General features: G+C 35.9%; 1 protein-coding gene across 5 annotated transcripts in view; it reads left to right on the plus strand.

Moving 5' to 3' along the window:
- The window catches only part of BIRC6 (baculoviral IAP repeat containing 6), a 173,270-nt gene that overhangs the window by 60,074 nt on the left and 95,588 nt on the right, over nucleotides 1–17,608 (plus strand). For 4 of the 5 annotated variants that reach the window (XM_085055258.1, XM_085055260.1, XM_085055259.1 and 1 more), the window contains exons 27-43: nucleotides 100–314; nucleotides 480–688; nucleotides 995–1,341; nucleotides 2,435–2,654; nucleotides 3,584–3,717; nucleotides 6,233–6,370; nucleotides 7,162–7,289; nucleotides 7,710–7,841; nucleotides 9,758–9,973; nucleotides 10,349–10,532; nucleotides 10,911–11,066; nucleotides 11,408–11,541; nucleotides 13,160–13,313; nucleotides 14,088–14,204; nucleotides 15,155–15,309; nucleotides 16,516–16,642; nucleotides 17,493–17,603. In XM_085055258.1, coding sequence (XP_084911384.1) covers nucleotides 100–314; nucleotides 480–688; nucleotides 995–1,341; nucleotides 2,435–2,654; nucleotides 3,584–3,717; nucleotides 6,233–6,370; nucleotides 7,162–7,289; nucleotides 7,710–7,841; nucleotides 9,758–9,973; nucleotides 10,349–10,532; nucleotides 10,911–11,066; nucleotides 11,408–11,541; nucleotides 13,160–13,313; nucleotides 14,088–14,204; nucleotides 15,155–15,309; nucleotides 16,516–16,642; nucleotides 17,493–17,603 — 2,877 coding nt within the window. The remainder of the gene's footprint in view (nucleotides 1–99; nucleotides 315–479; nucleotides 689–994; nucleotides 1,342–2,434; nucleotides 2,655–3,583; nucleotides 3,718–6,232; nucleotides 6,371–7,161; nucleotides 7,290–7,709; nucleotides 7,842–9,757; nucleotides 9,974–10,348; nucleotides 10,533–10,910; nucleotides 11,067–11,407; nucleotides 11,542–13,159; nucleotides 13,314–14,087; nucleotides 14,205–15,154; nucleotides 15,310–16,515; nucleotides 16,643–17,492; nucleotides 17,604–17,608) is intronic. The other variant, XM_085055262.1, reaches the window with a different exon arrangement.

Consider the following 17,608-nt stretch of genomic DNA (forward strand, 5'->3'; position numbering starts at 1 on the left):
ACAGTACATAAACAATGGCTTTATTGTTTAAGAAGTAACATGTCTTCGCTGGTTAGCCCACACTGGTCTTTTAGGCAATCCTGTGTTTTTCTGCCCTAGGAGCAAGAAGATTTGTGACCCTGGATTTTGGCAGACCTATATTACTGACAGATGTATTGATTCCCACTTGTGGAGATTTGGCTTCTTTGTCCATTGACATCTGGACGTTAGGAGAAGAAGTGGATGGAAGGCGACTGGTAGTGGCTACTGACATTAGCACACATTCACTTATTTTACATGACTTGTTGCCACCCCCAGTTTGCAGGTTTATGAAGGTAAAAGGATCTTTGAAGTTCTTGACGTTAGTATGTGAACTTTCACTTAACCTCTCTTCAGACCGAACTTTTGTCGGCTGTGAACTTCTAATGTATTTTTGACTTGTTATTTACTTTGCCTGTTTTGTTACAATTGTGTTACAATATAGTTCCATTTTCTTTCAGATCACTGTTATTGGTCGATATGGTAGCACAAATGCCAGAGCAAAAATCCCATTAGGATTTTATTATGGCCATACCTATATCTTACCCTTTGAAAATGAGCTGAAACTAATGCACGATCCCCTCAGAGGAGAAGGTGAAGCAGCAAATCAGCCAGAAATTGACCAACATTTGGCAATGATGGTTGCACTGCAGGAAGACATACAGTGCAGGTTAGCAGGAAAAAAAAAGTGTATTTTTCTAGTTATTTTAATGTAAAACACTGGGATATCATAATATTAAAAAATTTCTTTTTCTTCCTATTATATTCTTCAGACCAAAAGAGATCTGCCTTTGTTGTAGAATTGTTGTGAATATCTTTATAGCAGTAACAAAGACTACATTGTCTTATTTTTCAGTATCTGTTTTAACAGTGTATTCACAATGGACCAAAAGTTGTCTTCTGGCAGGGTGACTGTCAAATGTATTGCTGTTTGCTAATGTGTATTGAATTGTGGGTTTTGAATATTTCCCTTTAGGTACAATTTGGCCTGTCATCGGTTAGAAATCCTTCTGCAGAGCATTGACCTGCCGCCACTCAATAGCGCTAACAATGCCCAGTACTTCTTGCGAAAGCCAGACAAAGCAGTAGAAGAAGACAGCAGAGTATTTTCTGCTTACCAGGACTGCATTCAGCTACAGCTTCAACTCAACTTGGCTCACCATGCTGTTCAGAGACTCAAAGTAGCTTTAGGTGCAAGCAGGAAAACCCTAAAGGAACAGTCTGATCCAAAGGAGTTGATTCAGATGTCATCCACAGAACAGTTACGCACCATCATTAGATACTTGCTGGATACTTTGCTTAGCTTGCTGCACTCTTCCAATGGTTAGTATTTTTTGAGGTTTTGCATTTTTGCCATGCTAGTAGAAACTATTGCTGAGTATTTCTATTTCTTGACCTGCACTTTCCTACTATAAGGCCTTTAAACTGTGTTTAGATATAGAATCATAGAAATGTAGAATGGTGTTTGAGTCTGAAGGGATCTTAAATATCTAGTTCCAGCACCCTGCCATGGAGGGGAACACCTAGTCCAGGCTGCTCCAAGCCACATCTAGTGTGATTTTTGTAGCCAATAACATACATTGTGAAGTTTTTCCAGTGGCGCTAAGCTGGCCTAACCACTTCCTGAAAAGGATGGGAGAAGGTGTCAAGGTCCTTCTTACTTTTCTGTAGTCCTGGCTGCATATTTATTTGTTCAGATAGTCATCTGATCCCTCTGTGGGCTGATTCAGTTTGCTGAAGTAACAAAGAACTGCCCAGGCAGAATAGTCATGTTGCTTTCATAGGGAGAATCACTGTGTGGAAGGATCTGCGAGTACTGGAGCCTGTGCAGTGCTGGGAATGGATTAGTTAGAAGTGGGCAGAGGAAGCAGGAATTGCCTCGAGAGTGGTGGTGGTGGTAGTGAACTCATAAACCCAGTATTTCTACTTAGTTCATGATTTTTTAATATCCAGTAAAGATTTTTATTTCCTAAGCTTGCCATTGAAAGAAGTCTTGGAGAATTGAAATTGAAAAATCTGAGTAGGAGTGGTGGGTTGTATTTTTTGGGGGAGGGGAAGATTTGGTTTGTTTGGTTTGGTTTTTTTTCCCTAACCAGGCAGAACATTTTTCTGTTGATAGTTTGTCTGTCTTGTGATTTTTCTGTGCCAGTTTGTTCTAAAGCATGATAATGGTTTGGTTTTTGCTTTGTGTAGACTCTGGGGCGGGTATTTGCACTGACATGGTATCAATTTGGTTCTGACCAAATAGCCTGGCCTTTGAGTTACCAGCACATTACCATCTCCACATATGTTCCCTCCTCCTTTACTCTTGTGCCAATTAGTCTAATAGTAATAGTTTTAAAAACTTACTGCAAACTTTTTCCTATGTTTTTAAGTCATTGACTCTTTAAACAGAGGTGTTCTCTTTTCTTAAAAGGACACTCGGTTCCTGTAGTTCTGCAGAGTACTTTTCATGCTCAAGCTTGTGAAGAGTTATTTAAACACCTGTGTATCAGTGGAACCCCCAAGATCCGATTGCATACTGGCCTTCTGCTTGTTCAGCTCTGTGGAGGTGAAAGGTGGTGGGGTCAGTTTCTCTCAAATGTACTGCAGGAATTATACAATTCAGAACAACTTCTCATATTTCCACAAGACAGGTAAGGCATAAATCTATATTGATATATTATCTGTGGATCAGTGAAGTAATTCCATTGTTATAATTTATCATTGGAATTGACGAAATGGGACTGAAGGATACTTATCCCTGGTTTTTGATGATTTAAGGAATAGACCCAAAAAAGTACTGCAGATGATTAATGTCCAATTGTAGTTATTTATTGTGCCTATTTGGTTCTTACACCACAAAAATTTGCTATTTTTTCTTACTTGGAGATCTTCACATACCTAGCAGGATTGTACCCCAGTGTCAAAAATGGCCTTCTCCTTTATCAGGCTTAAATGTACCCACATCCTAGAGCTGCTCTTCTCTGGCATTTGAAAGTGGGATTGAGACTGGAAGGTACACTCTTAGCATTTAATACAAAAGATTGCACTGAGATAAGAGCAAGAGCGTGTCGAGTTGAGCACTGAATGTTAGATGTATTGATTATTTCAGATAATTTATTGAGGCCTTTCATATACTAAATGTTAGCATTTTTTTTTAATCAAACATATCTTCTGTTCCGTGACTTTCTGCCTTCTTCTAACAGAAATGTTTATATTTTCATATGTTTTAAAAATTAATTATTCAATAATATAAGAATATATGGATTTATTTCTCTTTCCCTGCTATTCAGTAGTATGTAATAGGAAATAAAATGGATGAGATCTTGTTTCAGATGTGGAAGACTCTGCTGACCTCTTGAGGGTAAAAGTGAAGATGTTCACCCTAAAATGCTGCATTAACCTTAACAGCAACAGAATGTGAAATCCAGTCTACTTGCTGGGCCACAGTACTGCTTTCTGTAGCAACCTGTCTGTGTCTCAGATGAAAGCCTAGGACAATATTGTTATATAAGGCATGTTTCAGGATATTACTGAATCTGAAAAGGAGATAAAATCTTAAATATGTAAATTTTATTTTTAGGGTCTTCATGTTGCTTTCTTGCATTGGCCAAAGATCGCTTAGCAACAGTGGTGTTTTAGAAAGTTTACTTAATCTCCTGGATAACCTGCTGTCACCACTGCAACCTCATTTACCTGTGCACAGAAGAACTGAAGGTAGCCCTTTAATTTGGGAAATTATTTTCATACTCATTATAAACTAGAAAATTGAGAGACTAACTCACAATTTTTGATGTGTTAAAAGAAGTTGCTTGTTTAATATATTTCCAAAATACAGGTGTCTTTTAAAATGTGATCAATCTTCTTGTTCTTTAGGTGCTAAAAGAGATTCCTCCCCCCACCCCATTAAAACTGGAGCTAAATCTATTTGATTGCTTTTAATTCAGCTAGGAAGCTTTGTCAGAGTGGGAGGAACATTCAGTGTATAGACAGCTCTAGTGAATGACTTTGGAATTTAATGTTTTGGAAAGAAATGCACCTTTTTGCTCATGAGATCCTTTCTAAGTTTCAAGCTTTTGAGGTGAAACACAGATACGGAGACAAGTTAGTTAGGTGTATCTGCAAGGTTTCTGCGAACTACATGGAGTTTGTTTTTTTGTTCTTGTGGGGTTTTTTGTAATCACAAAGAATTTACATTTTTTGACCCTAAAAATTAACTGAAAACATATTCTGCAAACTCTGAGTGTTTTTTTAACTACCCTAAGGCTGAGGCAAATTTTTACTTTTGAAAACATCGCACTCTAGGCTACTTAATTTGTTATGTAGCGAAGCATTGTAGAAGATACATTGTTTAAAATTCTTGGCCTTGTGAAGTGCCAGCTGAGACTCTGTCCTTAGTTTTCCCTTGTCTCCTGATGTTAACAGATCTACAGCTTGTGTCAGAAGCTGACCTATTGCTTCCCACTGATCTACCATGTACTTTCTCTATCGGAGCCATATCCTGCTATAGTCTCTAACTAGTTGGAGGCAAACCCAAGCTTACATCTCCTCTACCTCTGTTTGCACTCTCCCCACAGCTTCCAATTCCTTTCATAGCTCTTGCCTTACTAGTTGTCCTCATGGAGGACTTTAGGAAGCAGAAGTAACTGATACTTCAGAGCTTTATTTGCTGGTCTTCCAGCTGTCTTCCTCCTGGACAGTACAGGTGAGTATTAGGGCAATATTATGTGTGGTGGAAGCATCAGGTATGGCAGAAGAAATTCCTATTTGAGAACTATCACACATAACTAAGGGTCAAAGGGGTGAAAACTTCCTGGGAGAAAAGTCAGAAAACCAAGGAAAATCAGAGCAAGAGGTGAGTGTTATGGGTGGAGAGAAGTTGTAAACTTTGAGGCTGAAAGAAGAAAGAAAGGAATAAGCAAAAGACATTTGGAGGGAGGGAGGGAGAGAAGCCTATAATTTTGATTTAGTTTTTTTTTAAGAGATAAAAGGTAAAGAAATGCTCTTGTTTTGACAGAAATATGAAAAGGTACATAATTCCCTCTGCAGCAGGCTCCTTTCTTTTTATTCTGCCATCCAAAAAGGTGTGTAGTGGTCACCAGCTCTACTCATTTCTGTTCTTGGAATTTAGTCTGTGGTTCCTGTCCAGGTCCTGCTGTGGAACACTCTTTGGGTGCTTCCTCTGCCTGCTTGGGATTTTCTGTCAGAGTGTAGTCAAGAAACTGGAGTTACCAAGTCAGGCTGCATCCTATTGCTTGGAAGCCAGCACCTACGTATGATTTTGGACAGATAGTTTCTGTGCCTTAGTTTTCTTGTTTGATCAGTATTTAGTAATAGTTTGAGTTAATTACAGCATTTTTTGAGGTCAGTGCCTGAAAAGCACTGTGTGGTTAGATGTGGCTCACACAGTGCACAGATATGAAAATGTGTGTGTAACCTCTAGTGCTGATGTCTTTCCTGTATGGAGATTGTGTAGAAGTATGCTATTTGCATAATGACTGTAATTAAGTGGTCATTATTTGTAGGTTTCTGGTCGTTGTTGAGCAGTCAGGAGTTCAGTTTGGAGCTGTTCATTTAGATTTGTCCATGGGCACAAAGGTTTTTCTTGCATGATGTGCAAGATATGTTCTTTTCCTTTCTGCCTGTACAAAAATATGACATTTAAAGTGTGAGACTGACATAGGCAATAGCCAGTCATTAGTGCCACCAGCGTACTTCAACTAGTCTGAAATCATTCTTGGCTCTCCTACCATTTATTCAAATGGCTATGTGAAAATACGCTAATAAAGGAGCAAAAATGGAGGTATTTGTATGCACAGTTATAACTGTCTCACTGAAGCCCTGTTCAATGGAAGAATTTAACACTGTGGAATTTGAGACATCCACTTCATATGCTTTAATGCAAACAGTTGTCACTATACATGTGGTATTTAGGAAATGTAGACATAAATTTTTTTACTTTTTTTTTAAAAGGGCTTCTTAATTTTTAGCTTGAACAGTTGAGTGAAGCTTTTGACTTCTGACTTCATCAGACTAAGGGAACTATGACATTTTCTTTTGCACCTAAATTCTATACTTAACCTATTCCCTAATTTCCGAGTGGTCAGACTCTTACCCTCTTTTTAAAGAACAAAAAGAGGGGAGTGGAGTCTTTGAGGCCTAGTGAAATTTGTATGATGGTTTTTATGTCTTCAGAACTTTATTAAGGCACTCAAATCTGTTTATTTTGAAGGAGTTTTAGATATTCCCATGATCAGTTGGGTTGTAATGCTGGTGTCCAGACTACTGGATTATGTAGCTACTGTTGAAGATGAAGCAGCCACAGCCAAGAAACCTCTGAATGGAAAAGAGAGGGAACGATTTTTGACAGGTATATCGCATTCATTATCAAAACTTGATTCTATGAGCATTGCTCTGGGAGCTGTTCAAATACCTAAAATGTGTTTTCACTTAAAGAGATTTTAAAAATGTATGTTGTGGTATTTTTATTTGCAATCTTGCCTGCTTATTTACATCCCCTTCTCCTTATAAATATGATCATTTTCATTTTTTCAAGTGAAAAATGCAGGGTTGATTTTAGTTTGTAAAATGTCTGTATATTACCCTGTGACTGCAGGACTTAACAACTGAGAGTTCACCATGTTGAGACACTTTGTATTGTGAGAAAGGGCCAACAGTGTGACTTCATAACTGTTTTGATATTTGTATCTACCATTTTTACATGTGGTTTTTGCCAGGTTTTCACTTATTTCATAATAGTAGTACTAATAATAATATTAGTATGTACCATACGTTAGTGGTAGTAGTAGTAATATTACTATTTTGATTATTTATGGTTTTCTTGTAGTATCTTTTCTAAAAATGAAAATAAAGCTTTTATGTTCTGAAGCTGTTCATCTGTTTTTACTTAGGACAGTCTTGCTTGCCTGCTTATATATTCTAAAAATAATGAAAATAGATGGTACCACTGCATTTTAAAATCCCACAGAAGTATTACTATGAGTGGGGATAGTTGAATAGTTGAATAATAAGAGTTAGATTTTGCTTGTTTCTTCAGTGCTTAGTGTTTAGAGATGCTAACCATTGAAACAGAGATGTTTTTTTCTGGAGTTAAATGGGGTTTAATAAGATGGATTAATATTTCTTTTTTATTTCCAATAGGAAACCAGTGGAGTTTTATAAATAATAGTCTTCACACTCAGAGTCTGAGCAGATCTACTAAAGGCAACAGTAGCCTCGATAGACTGTATTCCCGAAAGATCAGGAAACAGCTCGTGCATCATAAACAGGTGACTTCCAGCGTGGTAGTGGCTATTTGCACAGAAGTATGTCTCATTTATAGGATATCTCATTTCTTGAAACAACAGCTTTGGCCTTGAGACTCATTCAGCCTTGCTTTTGCATAGGTCTGGTTCTGTAGCTAAAGGCTGCCTAACTTCTTTGACATTCATCTAAAACCATGGGGCAAGGGATCTGCTGGAAAAACATATGTTGGAATGTACTGTTGTACTCTGTTGGACAAGAAATATAACGTACTTCCTAGATAAATCTGAGTGCACCTGAGTGCAAGCACCTAAGTTGTGATTTAAAAGTATTTGAAAAGCTTAAGTTACAATTTGAATTCAAGATTGCTGTCATATGAACATACTGATCCTTTTAACCTCTTATTGCTTAAATTTTCATTTATTCCTATTAACATTTTCTTTTAGCAACTTAACTTATTAAAAGCAAAACAGAAGGCTTTGGTGGAACAGATGGAAAAAGAGAAAATACAAAGCAACAAAGGATCATCATACAAACTTTTAGTAGAACAGGCAAAACTAAAGCAGGCTACTTCAAAGGTATGATGCTCTGAAACTGTAACTGACTTCCTGTCCTTTGTGTGAAAAGACCTGTTCCTGCAAAGTCATTTTTGTGCTACTTTGACCTTTTATAAAAAGTTGTTTCATTGTGGCTGCTATCAAGTATATTCTAGTACTGATAAAGCAGCTTTCTGGAAATTTATTGCTCTCTGAAAAATAGTTTATCCTTCTACAGGGTTTTGTTAGGTAATCATGGCCAAAATTACTAATAAACTTGTAGCTTTAGGAATGCCAGTCATGTCATTAAACTTGGATAACATACAGCAATAGAAAGATAAAATAGTACTTTATATGGCTAGCTTTTATGCATGATGCTCTTCTAGATGCTTTCCTGGTTGAGTAATGAAAAAATAATCATACCAATGTCTGTCTCCCCAAACTAATAAATATGACTTTTGAGAGTTATTTTTGAAGTTTCTCGTAAGCTCCTTAGCTTCCTGAAAGTACCTACCACTTCAGTTGGGGCATCTTGCAATTAGCCTCAGATACTGAGAGTGGATGTAGTAGTTAAAGAATTATTTTGGTTATGAGAGGAGGTGCTGACATTTAGTGATTTCAGGAGATGACAACATGGACTTTGCAGGGGTCACAAAAAATGTGTAAATCTTTCTAGCTACCAAACCTAGGTATCACTTGAAATACTTACTCCCTAGTTCAAGAAGTACTCGTGCCTGTTAGGATGACTGAAAATAGGTCTGTGGAAGGAGATTATATAGCGTTGGACCTTACAGGCAATCTAAAGGGAAATCTTAAAACTTCCAGTAATTATGGAAAAAATCACCACTAGCATAAAAATAAAGCCCTAAGTTTTCACTAACTGTGCTTGTCATGATCTGTTCTTTCCTGCACTATCTTCTGCTTTATTCCAGCAGGTTATACCATGGGAGCTGCTCCACTGGCACTCCCCTTGAGACATCTTTAAATGAGTTATTGGCTGAACTGTGCTGTCCAGCTGCTTAAAGTTTCACTTTATAGTAGCCAAGTTGCATAAAAAACCATGTTGAACTAAAGAGCTTTCCTCTTGCAGTTTCCTGATTTCTAGTTTGGTGTTACTGTACCACTTGATAGTTGCATTTTGTGTGGGTTTTGCTATTTCACCTACTAATCCCTTTCAGTTAAGACAAGCTGTGAGTGACTTAAAACATGTGCTACTTCAGGAGACAGTGAAACCTTTGTGTTAGTAAATAGCTCTTTCTTGGTCTACTTCAGTAGCTCCTACTTAAGGGAGATTATAAGAGGCATTTGAATTATCTGACTGCTAGTGTAGCTGATACAATGAGCTAAGCTGATAAGTAAATGCCCTTGGTAGATTAATAAAAGCACCTTCTTTTCTCCGTTGCATGTAGGCCCTCTGTCAAAAAGGTTGTCATTTAGAGCCATTTAGTTCAGATCAACTGAACTATCAAATTAGTTCAGTTTATTGTGACTAATGCCTACTTTGTATCATGGAAGTATTAGGAAATTTTAGAAATTATTGATGATTTATCTAATGTGAAGAACTGAAAAGTCAGTGTTCTTGTAAGAGTAAATTTCCCTTTTGGCTATTTTTAGATGCAGTTTGCTTTATGGTAACTGTAGCTTTGTGTACAGGTGTGAAAATATGAAAGAAGCTGAAAATACGTATTTTCAGTATGTTTTATGGCATACATAAGGTTTAATTGGCACTTCTGCAGAACTGAATGTGATTATGTGTTTGTCATCTGAGATAACATGCTGCCAAAACAATTTCTGCCAATAAAGCCTTAATTCCATTCCAGATTCTCATATATTTTTAGACTTCCTTTTATTTTTTTAAGAAGTTTCACAGTTTCTGTTATTGCTGCCACACTGATTCATTGGAAAAAGATTTAGAAGTTAGTTTTAAACTGTAACTGTTTCAAATTTAATTTTTGCAGCACTTCAAGGACTTAATACGCTTGCGTCGAACTGCAGAATGGCCTCGTTCTTCTTTAGATACAGAAGTGTCAACAGCAAAGGAAACTCCAGAAATTGAACCACTTCCCTTTACATTGGCACATGAACGTTGTATTTCTGTAGTGCAAAAGCTGGCACTCTTTCTCTTGTCCATGGACTTTACTTGTCATGCAGATTTACTTCTTTTTATTTGTAAGGTAAATAGAATGTGGATCATCACTATGTAGCTGCAGTAGTGACTGCATGAAATGAGCTTTCTATTGCTGCTTTTTTGCTTGTTTGATGGTAAAAATGAGCTGCAGCGCTAAAATTTGTAGTAATTTCTGATAAGGTAGTTTTTCTGATCTGTCACTTTTGTATAACTTACAATATAATGGTTTCAAAACTACATGGAAAGATTAACTAAAAAAATATTGTATAATTACACTCATAAAATTCTAAAGTGTGAGCTGATAAAAATACCTGATTTACTTGTAAGCAAAATCTAATAATCATAGCAATTAAAGGTATTACATACTTTCATAGGGTTAAATATGAATAGGCATATATTCCTTTTTTTTTTTTTTTAATAGGTTCTTGCTAGAATTGCAAATGCTACAAGGCCAACAATTCATTTATGTGAGATTGTAAATGAGACTCAATTAGAACGATTATTGCTGCTTCTTGTTGGAACTGACTTTAACAGAGGAGACATCTCTTGGGGAGGAGCATGGGCTCAGTATTCTCTGACTTGTATGTTACAGGATATCCTAGCAGGTTTGTTTTAAATTCATATTCTTCAGAAGAGTTCTTGTACTTGAATCTTTCTTCCATTAATATTTTAGGGAAGTTTTTTATCACTATGTTAGAATCTGCTGACACAATCCAAGTTGTAAAAAAGAACCCAAAAAATCATAACATTTAGGTTAGTGTGTAAAAATGGGATTTAAAATTGCAATTACGGTGACCTGTGCATTGAAAAGTTCGTATTTATATGACTGATTATTTGAAAACTCTTCAACTATCCTTGCAGAAATAGCCCCCACAGAATTTAGAATTAGATGAAAAAAATTACAGTTGGCGTAGACACTGAAATGTTCATTTGTAACAGGAATTAAGCTTGAAATGAAGTTGTCTGCTTAATGTAATACCTAGGAGAGTTGTTGGCACCTATAGCAGCTGAAGCTATGGAGGAAAGTGCTTTGGGTGAAGATGCTGGAGCTTCGGCTGGAGATTCTGACGACTCTCTCCAGCAGTCCACAGTTCAGTTAGTGGAAACCATAGATGAGCCTTTGACACATGACATCACAGGTAAATTATTTCATAATTTTGTGTATGTGTATTTATTGAAAAGAGTAAAAAAACCTTTTACTCATCTTTCAAGGTATCAGTAAAAGACTTTTTGGTGATAGGATAAATAGTTTCTGATAATGTAGGCAGATTATGAGTAGTTCTTCAAGTTAGTTTTACCTCTGACAAGTAAAAAATTGTTATTTTTCCTATTGCTTTTGAAAAGGCAACTTGACTGCATATTTTAACTTGTTTCATGAAGTTGTAACATCAAAAACGTTAAAATTATCTGTTAAGTGTATTATACACCCTTGTTTTATAATTTTTACTTGGTAGTGTTAATACTCTTTTAATGATTCAAGGTGCTCCACCATTGTCATCATTGGAAAAAGATAAGGACATTGATCTTGAATTACTACAAGACCTAATGGAAGTTGATATTGATCCTTTGGATATTGATTTGGAAAAAGATCCCCTTGCAGCCAAAGTCTTCAAGGTATGTCACACCTAGGTTTTCAGGATAACCTTTACATGTGAGATAGTAAAATCCTTTCTCTCTTATGCTTCTTCAGTAGTTCTATTTGATGTCTTAGACCTTCTTCTAGTTTTTTATAATGTTTAATGTGGAATGACAGGAAAGAATATAAATAGTCACATCTCAGTTGACCGCAAAATGTTTTGCTTTTGCATGAAGATACTTGTGCAAACAAGAGGTTCTGAGTTTACTCACACTTTAGCACATGTTAAAGAAAACAAAAGCATAATGTAAAAGAAAAATAAGATCTACTCTTGTCCTTTTTATTAAGAATAGAGTACCATTTCTGTGACTGATCTTAAGATGAGTTTATGCTGTTAGCATTGTGTTTAAAAAAGGCAGTAGCAGCAGTAGCTAGTGCTCAGATTGGCTTCAGACTAAAAAGAGAAGCAACTAACTTCAAAGTTTGCTTCAGTTGGGAGCAAGAAAATTACTTTTTAAAAGTACTTTTATACTTAAAATGAAGACTAAACATACCAGATGTAGTACAATTACAGATAGATGTAATAGTATATATGTTGTCAATATGTATGAAAAACCAAAAATATTTAGGCTTTAAAGAAACACACTGTTCATAATGAAATATTGAGTCTCTTTTCTCTGTTCATGAGGATGACTTTTGAAGTTTTTCCATACCTCTCACTACTGACTTAACCTCTCATTTGAATTAACCTAAATTATCTGTCTCGCCACTTGCTCAGAAAGCACTAATTTTTTTTCTGTATTCCGTCATTGGTTCTTCCACCAACTACTTATGAGTAAAGATTTTTTATCAGTAAAGATTTTTTTCTTTAAATTTCAGTCTATTACCAAAATTACACTTATTGCTGGATTTCTGTGTTACTGATGTTTCCCTCCTTCTTTGTTCTGCCATCATGTCATGTGGCAGTTCTCTTTAGTCCACTTCATCCAAGATACCTTCATTATCTTATTACCTGCTTTGATGTCCTGTAAAAAATAGCCATAAAGCCACTTCTTAATTTTAATCCATCTTAATATTTGCTTCCATATCTGTAAAATGACAGTTGGTGTTGGATCTCACCATTAAACACACCAGCATATGCAAATTGCCTTCATACAGTGTTACATTATTTTTTTCATTGTGATCCATATCCTTTCTTAGTGCCTTAAATGATGACAAAAATAGGGATTATTCAACTGTTTCTTTTTCAGACCCCAGTACAAATAGTCCCTGAGCCTCACTGAGGCTTCAAGGTACTTTAATAATACAGTTAGTAGTATAGTATTCTGTCTTGATAAATAACTCCTCAAAATACCTGTGTAATACTCTACTTCCAAATTTACAATATGGTACAAATGTGTGATGATAACATTTTCAAACTGGCTTCTTGAATCTTTGAGGCAGCTAACTACATTGCTGGATTTTGACAATCACTGAGGATTCAGTAGCTTATACTGCAATGAGAATTGAAACAAAATTTTCTAAAGCTATTGGATCCAATCTTCTGGTTTTAATTTTCTGTAACTTATGAATTTTTTTATTAGTCATTAGAAACTTTTGGCAATCTAAAGACTTGCTATTTATTGTTTTTCCTTGGTTTTTTGTTTGTTTTTTAAGCCTATAAGCAGCACCTGGTACGATTACTGGGGTGCTGAATATGGCACCTACAATTACAATCCTTACATTGGAGGCGTTGGAATTCCAGTTGCAAAACCACCCGTAACTACAGAGAAAAATGGATCACAAACTGTCAGCATATCAGTCTCTCAAGGTAAGCAATGAATTTAAGTTCTGTTCATGATCTCTTTTCTGTAATACTGTATTTGACACCTTAGCACAAGAAATTGTTTTAGCAATATCTATGTGTTTTAAGGGGAAAGAATTACATTTTATATATGCCACATTTTTTTTCCTGTGGTAACTGAATATAATGTGAAACCTACATTTAGAAAAGCTCATCATAGCAGAAAATCTTTCTTTTTAATATGTTGGAATGCACTTATAGGCAGTTGTAAATCTATCCTGTTTTCTCAGGAAATTTTGGAAGCTCTTTTCTAGTTGGCTCTACCCCAAAGGAGTGAAGTGGCGCACTTGTTTCATTTGTAGGAGCACTACTAAACTGAGTGATGGATTTTTCTTCTGCTACACTGGGGAAAAAAACAACTTTTTGGTTCTTGTTTGAGAGCTATTGCCTTAGGAAGAAATGACTTGAACATATGCAGATTGTCATGTGTTATAGTAAAGTAACTGAGAAAAGAAATATGGGTGTGTTTCACAGAAATCCAGTATTTTTTTATATATTTCAGGTCTATCAGAATGTTATAGAAAGTTAGAGGAACAAATTAAAGGTGAGATTAGCTCAGTTGTTCAGAACATGGTGCTGGTAACACCAAGGTTGTGGGTCTGATCCCCATAAGGGCTATTCTCTTAGGAGATGGACTTCATGATCCTTGTGGGTCTCTGGCAACTCAGAATATTCTGGGATTCTGTAATTATGTATGTCCTTGATATAACTCAGTTTTACCTTGTTTGTTACCTTCTGTAGCTTTAGATGCACGTCTAGAAGTTGGACTTGAGCAGCAGGCTGAGCTGATGCTGAAAATGATGTCCACGCTGGAGGCTGATTCCATTCTACAAGCGTTAACAAACACATCTCCTACATGTAACTACATGTTGGCAGATCATTCTTTTCACAATGATCATGATGCTTTGAAATTCATAGTAATGTTTTCTCCAGTCACGTAGTAACTTAGAAAAAGTTACATTTTGCTTGCATTTTCTTATTATGCTGAACTGTAGAGATAGTTTCTTATTCAGATTTTTTAATAACTTACATGCTTTCATTTAAGACGTTTTGTGAAACAGTCAACTATGCATGATTTCTTATACAATGGATTGTGTTACAATGTAGGGAAATTTTTCATTTTTTGGTTTAGGTGCAAGTGCACACTAAGCTGCCTGTGTGAAGCTTCATTCTTGGTGTTTGAAAGCTGCTTTTCATTTGACAGTTAACACCTACTCAGTGATGAAAGTGAAAATACTTGAATACAATTTTGGACTCAGCTGTTCAGTGAGCTTGATCTTATAAAAACACTCATAGGGTGGTTTACTTTTGAAACTTTTTTCAGTGAGTTGTGCTGCCCATCATGTTAAAATGTGTTTCTTTGTTGCCCTCTGAGTACCTTAATATGCATGCAGTCAGTGGCTGAAGATCTGGTGATGGAGTAGGTTTAGTGACATCTTCAGACTTCTTTCTCTGGAAGTTCATTATTGCCTGCAACAGCTGTACTGTAATGCATGAAAGAGATGTTCCAGTTGTTTGTCTTAGCATTGTGTTATCAGGACACTGCTATAATAGCTGTGGAAGTGTATTTTTGTGGACTCAGTTCCTAACAGTTTTTGTGAAGGTGGAAATATGTGATACTCAGCTATGGCACTGCTATGGTAGTCAGTAGTCCAATTCAACTGAATACTACAGTGAAGATGTTCTTGTAAATTATTAAAAAAGTGTCTTTCCCTTAAGTGTAAAATACAAGGAAATAATTATGAAATTACTTCTGGCAACTTTTCAAAATAATTCACGGGGGGATTGTGCTGTGTTTTGTTTTCTAGTGACGCAGTCTCCCAGTGGCACAGATGATTCATTGCTGAGGGGATTACACGCTGCTAACCAGAATGCCCAGCTGATTGTGCAGTTGTCATCTATACCTATGCTGAGCGCATGCTTCAACAAACTCTTTTCCATGCTACAAGTCCACCATGTTCAGGTATAGAATTTTGAACTTTAAGATATTTTGATAGCATTTCTCTCTAAATTTGAGTGTTGTTTTCCTATACTTCTTGCTACTTGGGATTCAAGTATCCTGTTATGTTATGTGCTTTATTGCTTATGAATCTGTCATGGACAACAGTACTGATAATGTAATAGACAAGCTGCTATTTATCAAAGAAAGCTTTTATCAAAGAGGCCTTTGCTTGTTACAGTGGAAAAGTGGCATATATTTTCATATTTAAAAACATGTTTGTATGTTCACTGAATGATAATTGTTAGCTTATTAATGAAAAGTTTCACTAAATGACATTTAATGACAAGTGGAGATTTGTGGAGGTTTTCAAAACCCAGTTGAATGAAACCCAAACAACTAAGTCTGATATCTTCTTTGGCCTTTCTTTGAGCAGATTGGATTGGATAACTTAAAAAGGTCCCTTCCAACCTGAATTATCCAATGATCCTGTATGTTAGATTTAAGAGTTTGCTTTTTGAGAAGTCTTGGTTTAGCAATGCTTTTCTTGATTCATACAAATGCTATATATGCTATAAATATCGGTGATTAGATGTCTGCCTGCCTCTTGATATTTTGATAGAGTGGCTGACTCCATCCCTCGATTGTTCTTTAAATACCTCACTCAAAATACAGTTTGTCATGTAAACATCCTTGATGCTTCCCCAGAATATCTAAAGTTATTTTCCTTAGGGGAATTACTCAGAGTAAGCATCAGTGTCTCTGAGGTTTCCCATTAGATAAATGGGTCTTTTTGAGTAATTTTGGTTTACTGGGAAACATCACTTTAATAACATTCCAAAAGTGTACATGCAAACCTGTAAGCCTACCTTACATGTTACAGGTATAAGGCTATGATAAAGATATTTCTGAACAGTATGTAAAGCTGCATTTTCTTAATGCAAATTTGAAGAAACTTCTTAAGAGAAACTATTTGGTAGAAATCAATTACAAAAACACAGCAGATGCATTTGCTAGTTGGGCTAAATTTGCCTTGAATATTATGTTTAGCAGAATTTTCTAAATTCAGTAAAGGAGAGGGAGAGAGGGGAGAAAGGGAGGAGAGTGTGCATGTGTTACCGTGAAACATTAGCAGCTGAGAATGTAGATCAGGCTTTTAAAATTAAAACTTTGATGCTCTGGGTTTCTGAGTTTGGTCTCATAATGGGGTTTTTTTCCCTTTTTTTTCAGCTTGAATCCCTATTGCAGTTATGGCTCACATTAAGCCTGAATTCCAGCTCCTCTGGAAGTAAAGATAGTGGTGCTGATATTTTCCTTTATAATGCTAACCGAATACCTGTTGTTTCCCTGAACCAAGGTAAAATACATTAAATATAGGAAATGCATTTGGTGTAGTTGTTTTTTTAAGTATTCAATTTTTGTTAATAAGCAAAAAGTATTGCTTGTAAGTATTTTTTATAAGATCAGTGTTGACATAATTTCTGCATTCTTATTAAAGAACTCTTGGGCTCATTTTCTTCTTAAAGTGAAAAATATGTTGCTAGTGTGTAACCAAGAGTTGATTAGTTCAATTTTTATAATTTTATTAGAAAGTAATTTGTAAAATTTGTGGTTCTTAACTCATAATTATGCCCAAGAGGACTCATGAAAATACACTTCTTAGTGTGAGAAGAACAGTGCAATTGTATGCACATTTCTGACAAATTTCATCTCCTTTATACTATCCTATGATCCCTTTCTTAACAAAGGGGTCAGCAGAGTAGGAAAGCTCTATTACTTTTGACCATCAGACTACTATTCTAGTAAAAAGACATGTTGAATTTTTTCTCTTGAAATACATTATACTGTATAGTTAAGAAACTCTTATCTGCTGGTATCTTGTGGTGATAATCCAAAATATTAATGCCTGATATAATGAACCTGTTATGCTCACTTCCATGAGAACATTTTAAACCAGTTTCTTTGAATCATTTTTTTTTGAGATGTCAGTGTCTGGGAACTGTAGAAAGTTCTGTGGGCCAGTTCCTGTGAAGTGGTGGTGAGGTTTCTTCTCCTAATTTCCTGCAACAATGGTTGTCAAAACAAAATAAATACAAGGAACAATAATGTTAATAACAATAATCAATATAGCACCTTACAGTAAAAATTAGAAATTTCTAGTAACACTCTGAAGATTTAAGCTTGGACAAACCTGTTTTTCTTGACAGCTTCAGTAACTAGCTTCCTGTCAGTTCTGGCATGGTATCCTAATACTTTACTCCGGACGTGGTGCCTTGTGCTTCACAGCCTAACGCTCATGACAAATATGCAGCTTAATGGTAAG

Source organism: Lichenostomus cassidix, chromosome 3 (assembly GCF_008360975.1).
Source record: "Lichenostomus cassidix isolate B80296 chromosome 3, HeHo_3.0, whole genome shotgun sequence".
In the NCBI taxonomy this organism is placed as follows: Eukaryota; Metazoa; Chordata; class Aves; order Passeriformes; family Meliphagidae; genus Lichenostomus; species Lichenostomus cassidix.